General features: G+C 48.6%; 1 protein-coding gene across 1 annotated transcript; it reads right to left on the bottom strand.

Moving 5' to 3' along the window:
- Positions 1-201: 201 nt before the first annotated feature.
- Positions 202-6177, bottom strand: HSD17B7 (hydroxysteroid 17-beta dehydrogenase 7). The gene is made up of 9 exons (XM_069862467.1): positions 6124-6177; positions 5740-5943; positions 5554-5646; positions 4554-4668; positions 3836-4030; positions 3322-3426; positions 2267-2323; positions 1590-1688; positions 202-1170 (listed from the first exon to the last, which is right to left on the bottom strand). The coding sequence occupies exons 1-9, from the start codon at positions 6156-6158 to the stop codon at positions 1075-1077; spliced, it is 999 nt and encodes a 332-aa protein (XP_069718568.1). The 5' UTR covers positions 6159-6177; the 3' UTR covers positions 202-1074.
- Positions 6178-6387: the final 210 nt, after the last annotated feature.

Below are 6387 nucleotides of genomic sequence, written 5' to 3'. Positions count from 1 at the left end.
TTCAGAAGTCACTCATGCCTGCTTTGCATTATTTAGAAGGAATGTGAGAAGTGAGCTCAAAGAGGTGAACAGCTTTCCTGTGGCAGGAGAGAAGAGACAACATCACAGTTCCCAGATTTGTGCAAGGCAACAGAAACAAAACTCTCTTTGAGCCTTTGGAGGCAAAAGCAGCCGTTATTGGAGTGAGAATACACTGCAGCAAAGACAAGTCAGTTCCAGTAATTTATTCATTGCAGCATTTGAAGTACACCAGGTGCTTTGTGAAGATCCCCACACATACAACAGGGAGAATATTCAGTACAGTAGATGTATATAAAAAAGGTAAATAGATAAAACATGGTAACCTCTCACTCTTGATACAAACAGAACAGACTAGCCCTGAGCCCAGGTTAACATCAACATTTTTAGCCTTTTTGGCCAGTTGTGGTTAGAACATATGTATGCCAGCGGACAGCCATGTGTCTGTCCCCGGAGCTGAGGCAAGGGCTGTACTTCTCAGGTAAGCTCTTCAGGAGCTTGACTTCAGATGCTGTGCAGGGCCTAACTTCCAATAAGGTTCAGTCTTGTTAGCACATCTGGAATGTAAGCTTCAGTTTTGGTGTATAAATTAAGAGCAGCTCCTCTGAAGTTGGGCCTTCAAGTACTTCAGGATCAGACACAGGTAATGTGTTCAAGCCATCTAGAAATACTGGTACAGCCAAGACTGAGGGCAACAGCCCAGACTATTGCCTCTCCTGCACTAAGCGAGATTTAAATCACAAATTTTGATGATGTTCCTGAATTGTGCACAGTTTCATCACATTTTCATGAGACATTGCTTTGCAACTGTGTTAAGACAGTCCACCTGCTTTAGGTTTCTAGTTTTATACCAGAAAAATATCAGATACCAGAAAGACTAAGTATTCTCTTCAGTTTTCACATTTCCATTTTCAGGAACTGTTCATCTTCTGTAGAGAAAGAAGATGGGGTCTGAAGCCATGTGCCTGCAGAACAGCAGGCAACACGTGTAGCACCAGAATGAAGAAAGTCCACTTTAACAATATAAGACTGTTATCCCATCAAGACTGGTTTTACTTAATCTAGGAGATCACTGTATCTCTCCAGAGCCTGCTTCTCCAGTTCCAATAGCTTTTGATAAAATTCCTCAGCAGTTTCTTCATCCACATCAATCTAGAAGACAATAAGAGAGAGACTATCTGTGAGACTACCACCTCAGTGGCAGCCAGCACAGAGGCTGGAGGCAGGTCTGGAGATAGCAAGGTGCATCCCTAGAATTTCTACATTCACAGAGGGGCAAAGATCTATCACTAATGCCCAAGCCAGAACATATTTTGGGAAAGCAACATCACGTACTCATCCTGTTCTGACCATTGTCTTCATTGCCTTCCAGGCTCCAGCATGAGGCTGGCAGCCAGGAGTTACTCAGGAAATCTCACAGATCACCCCACATCCCTCCTTGTTGCTGAGCATTCAACATGCACCTTGTTTCCATTTCAGCCACAGGACACCCTTGGCACCAACCCTTCCATGCAAGGCAGATAGCAGACAGAGTCAAGTACTCTGCAGAAGGAGGCTGCTGTTCCATTTACCTGTCTGGCCTCCACATAGTTCTTCCCTAGTCCAGAAGTACAGCTGTGGTATTTGACAAGTGCATCCAGGTACTCTGGCTTCTGTTTGAACAGCCACACCTAGGAAGGACAGCACAAATGTGTACTAGTCTAGTGCACAAAGTCCCAGTCAAGCCTGTAGTGAACGACTCTACTGTCAATAAGACACCAGAGAACAATCACAGGTGCATTCATCAAGCAGGGCAAGATTTGATATCCAGAGAGGGTCTGAGCTGGCTTCCCTCAGCTGTGACCTACCTGAGCCAATAGTGAACCACATTTATGCCCCAGTGCTAAACCATTAAAACAGTTAAATGTGGCTACACTTGCTGACTACTGCACTTGAGGCACAATGTGCCTTGCATTACCCACCTCCATTCCCTGTGCCTGCATGTCTATGGCTGCTTGACTGCCAACTGGGAGAGCAGTATTAGTATAGTACATTTAGTATATATAGTATGTTTCCAAAATCACTTATTTTATGGGCACCTGATGAAGGTCACAAGGCATCACATAGCAAATTGGCCTTGGTCACAGCTGGTCTCCCAGCACTCACTGCTGTATACTGTTCAGGGGTAAAATACAGCACCCACCCACCTTGCCGAGAGGCTCTTTGTTTAAGCCAACAGACCCTGGAAGAGCCATCCAGAACTACTTACATGAGCTTCTGCTCCATTATACGGTGTCAGTGTGTAAGTTTTGGCAAAAAAACGGATCTGGGGGGAAAACAAGTATATGATAGACTCTGTATTTTGGCCCAAGGTTTCTTTGACAAGCTCTCTACAGCCCAGCTACACTAGATCACCTACTAGAGGTAGAAATGCTTCTCACAGATGACTACAGGTATCATTGCATACTTATGACTAAAGCATCCCTTTATCACCACAAACTCTGGTCTCTGTAGCTATCCATCAGATCGGCAACCCATCAGATCCACACCCCTGCACAGAACTCACCTTCAAAGCAAGTGGCAACAGGCCACGCATGTGCCTTGAAGAGTTTCAAGAGCACATGAGGCAGTAGCAGAGACAATCTGCAATAATGCCAGTGCCAAGGACAAGGGAGAAGGGATTGTCTCTCTACTGTCAGGAGACATGACCCACTAGGATCAGCTGCTGCCAGCTGGGGCAGGTTAAGCAGCAAGGCCAGTCTTGCAGCACCAGGACTCAGGCTCAGAGCATGTAGCCTTCAGGGACAGAAATGCAGCGAATCAAAAAAAATTGAAGCCCAGGGGGAGAAAAGCAAGGAAAGTTTGTGGGAAGTGGGGAAGAGGCAATAGAGAGGAGGAGGCTTTGCCCTCCAGAAAGACGGAAACAAAAACGTGAAAAAATGGTTTGTTGTAGAAACAAACAGCATTTCAAGGCAGAGGGGCCAAGTTTCATCCCGAGCAATGCCGCCACTAAAATGGTACCATTTTACAAGCTCACGACAGGTTGGCAAACCTTCCAAGAGAAGCCTTGATGTACACTACTATGGCGGAAGAGCTGAACCTTGGCTCTATATACAATGTTGTCCAGCACCAAACTCTAAACTTAGCTTGGAAATCAGGGCCCCAAGGTGCTAAAGGGACAGTTTGCCAAGGGGCTAACCTGCTCAATCCCACAGAAAGAGCCGCTGTATAGCAGTATGGATAGCAAGAAGCCAGAAGCATGCTCCATATGACTTGCAGTATGACCTCAACCCAAAACCAGCCAGGATGACCTCAACCACTTACCAACCACATGATGGGCATTAGCAGCTTCCATATAAAAACCGGCAAAATTCTGTAGGTCATGTTAGACATAACAAGACCAGGGCAAACAACACTGGAATACAGACCCTGCAGAGAAGAAACTAAGTCAGCATGCAAACACGCAACAAATTAGTTGATGAACGGATCATACTACTTCCTTCCTAGTACTTCTCAGCAAGAAAATGAAGATGAGTGTAGAGACCAGTTAATAGTAGATGCTCTCCTCTCTAAAGTTACCACAGCCAGAGAGAGATTAGACACAGTTATTTCTGAGAGGTTCAAACTGGAGATGCTTATGTTAAGTCTATGCCCATGGCAAGCCCACCAGAAGAAGGCACAGCCTCACAATACATCACAACTTCATGTTGCAGCCTACATGCAGCTCAGCAGCAACAGTAGTCATCACATGCCTACAAATAAATGCAGCCAGGTAACAACAATGTAGCGAAAATTACAAAGAGTAGGATCTCATTAGGTATCTTCAGACATCATTCACCTGATTATTAAATTTCCTATTCAGAACCACACTTGTCAGGTCAGTAGCATATTTGGAGGAACTGTATGATTCCTGCCCCTTGGTATGTTGATAGTCAGAGAGGCTAAAGGCAGACTTCCTGGCATTGCTGGAAGAGGTCCAAATGAGTCGTGAAGGTTTTTCGTTACCACAAAGTAGAGACTCAAGTTGACGAACCTATAAAAGAATTGTTAGCTTATTTAACACAGTAATTTTAAAGTCTTATAGTTTAGCTTTACACTTTTTAAAAGCTGCAAGCTTATCTCAGCTTTCCTATTCTTGGCTAAACTTCACTAGACTAGCCAGAAGCAGCCACTGCTCAGGTATAACTTCAGCCCATGTTCCACTAGGAGCATTTACAAGCAACCATCATTCTCTTGAACAGCTCAGTTAAGCATCTCTGATTTTAGCATAGCCAAACCTTGGTATTCATCCTGGGCAGAGATATCTATATATGGTTTATCTCTATCTACTGACTATATCGAGTCACCTTGAAGTTATATTAACACTTGCAATTATAATGGTCACCATTTATTACTATTTTAACAAAGCCTGAGACCTTTACCTTATCATTTTTTATCTGTCAGGCTGCAGACTACATTAGCATCTGAACTTACAAGACAGAACTAATTCATCAGCACTGCCTGTAGTCGTCCCTACTCCCATGGATCACCTTTCCAAAGACTTGACGCAGACTCACCAAGATAAAATGACCAAAGAGGTTGGTAGCAAACACTTCCTGCAGTCCATCTCCATTAAGCCTGTCGGTCTGGGTCATTATGCCTTCTGCAGTAGTCAGCATACGAAGCGCCTTTCTGGGAGCCAAAGACAAGAGTTAGAGAAGAATGTCACTGGAAGGAAACTACTGCTCCCTCGCTTCCATCCTTCAGAAGTATCCCCCACCTCACAGGCTCCACACAGACTTTCTAGTTTCCACCTCAAAGGGCTCTATTAATCCATGAAAAAAAAGGCTGGAAATAGTTTACATAGTATCTCAGCACCTTCATTTGCAAATGCCTCAATACTGACTAGACTAGAGTAGACTTGTCCCTTTCTTCACTTCACTACAGCAAAATACCATTTAAAAAAAGTCTGGTTTTCCATTTCACACTCAGATAACAAAATCAAGCTCCAGCACAGAACTAAGCCCTAAGGCCAAGCCTAATGCAGATATGTAAAGCAGTCCAGCAGCCCAACCACTGTATTAAACTCAACGCAAGTCACTTTGCTCCCTAGCTGGACTTCTCCAAGTTGTTTAAAGTCTAATGTTTATCCCTATGGTGCTTATCAAAGTACTAGCAGCAAAAAATACCATGATCCACAGCTGAGAACAACAAAAACCTGCAGTAGAACCAAAGTAATAGTATGGAGCAAAGTCCACCTCCAAAACAGCACAGCAGTATTTTTCATTCAACACCTTGTGCCAGGAGATTCATGCTTTGGACAAACCCTTGCCCTATGCTGCCATGCAGTGGGCCCCACACCAGGGATAAGAAGCAGCACAAAGCGCCTCAGGATCCCAGAGCTTCACCCCAGCCCACTCCACACAAGGCCGGGCATCCCACGGGCATGGGCTCTGTGTCACACTGGGGAAGGGAGACAAGGTGGTCAGTCCCAGACCCTCGGGTAAGCCTTGATGCCTCGGCCACAATGATGCTGCCAGCACCCCACGCTGCCCACAGGCCACGGGCATCTCCTACCCAGTGAAGAGACCCTGCCAGAGCGCCTTGAAGTTCACACGCGGGTTGGGCATGATCCCGGCATTGAGGTAGACGAAGTCCAGTCGCTGAAACCTGCATGGGGAAGAGCACAGGGGTGAGAAGCAGCAAGAGAGCAGGGGGTGAGGGGGGGCGGTGCCCGGTAGGGTGGGGACCGGGATCGGATACCTGCACCGGAGCTCACGGGCAACGCGCAGGACAGAAGCCAGGCTACCCACATCCACTTCTATAGTGGAGACCTGAGCATCGGGGTGGTCGGCCAGGATGAGGTCCCGCGTGGCTTGACTCTTCAGGGTGTCACGGCAGGCGATGCAGAGGTGGATGCTGCCATCCTCCTCCAGCAGCCGCCGGCACAGCGCCAGCCCGACGCCGCTGCAACGGGACCGGGTCAGATACAATGCCGAGCCGAGCCGATCCCGGCTCCCCTCGGCTCCCCTCGGCTCCCCTCGGCTCCCCTCGGCTCCCCTCGGCTCCCCTCGGCTCCCCTCGGCTCCCCTCGGCTCCCCTCGGCTCCCCTCGGCTCCCCTCGGCTCCCGTGCCCGCCAAGCTCACCCGTTGGCCCCGGTCACCAACACCACCCGCTTCATGGCCCGCTGCGCGCCCCCCGCCGCCCCGGCCCGCGTTAAAAGGGCTGCCCGCACGTGCGGCCCCGCCCGGTCCCGCCGCGCCGCCAATCGGAAGGCGCGGAGGGGGCGGGGCCGGCGGGGCCGGTGGCGCCATCGTGGGCCGAGGTGGGCGGGACGCGGGGCTCGGCCGGGCTGCCCGCAGCCCTGCCCCTCGCCGGCCTTGCTCTGCCCCGCCCCCGCCCCGCCTCCC

The sequence above is a fragment of the Phaenicophaeus curvirostris genome, chromosome 8 (genome assembly GCF_032191515.1).
Source record: "Phaenicophaeus curvirostris isolate KB17595 chromosome 8, BPBGC_Pcur_1.0, whole genome shotgun sequence".
Classification (NCBI taxonomy): Eukaryota; Metazoa; Chordata; class Aves; order Cuculiformes; family Cuculidae; genus Phaenicophaeus; species Phaenicophaeus curvirostris.
The sequence above is the reverse complement of the archived record's forward strand: the minus strand, read 5'-3'. Positions and strand labels throughout refer to the sequence as shown.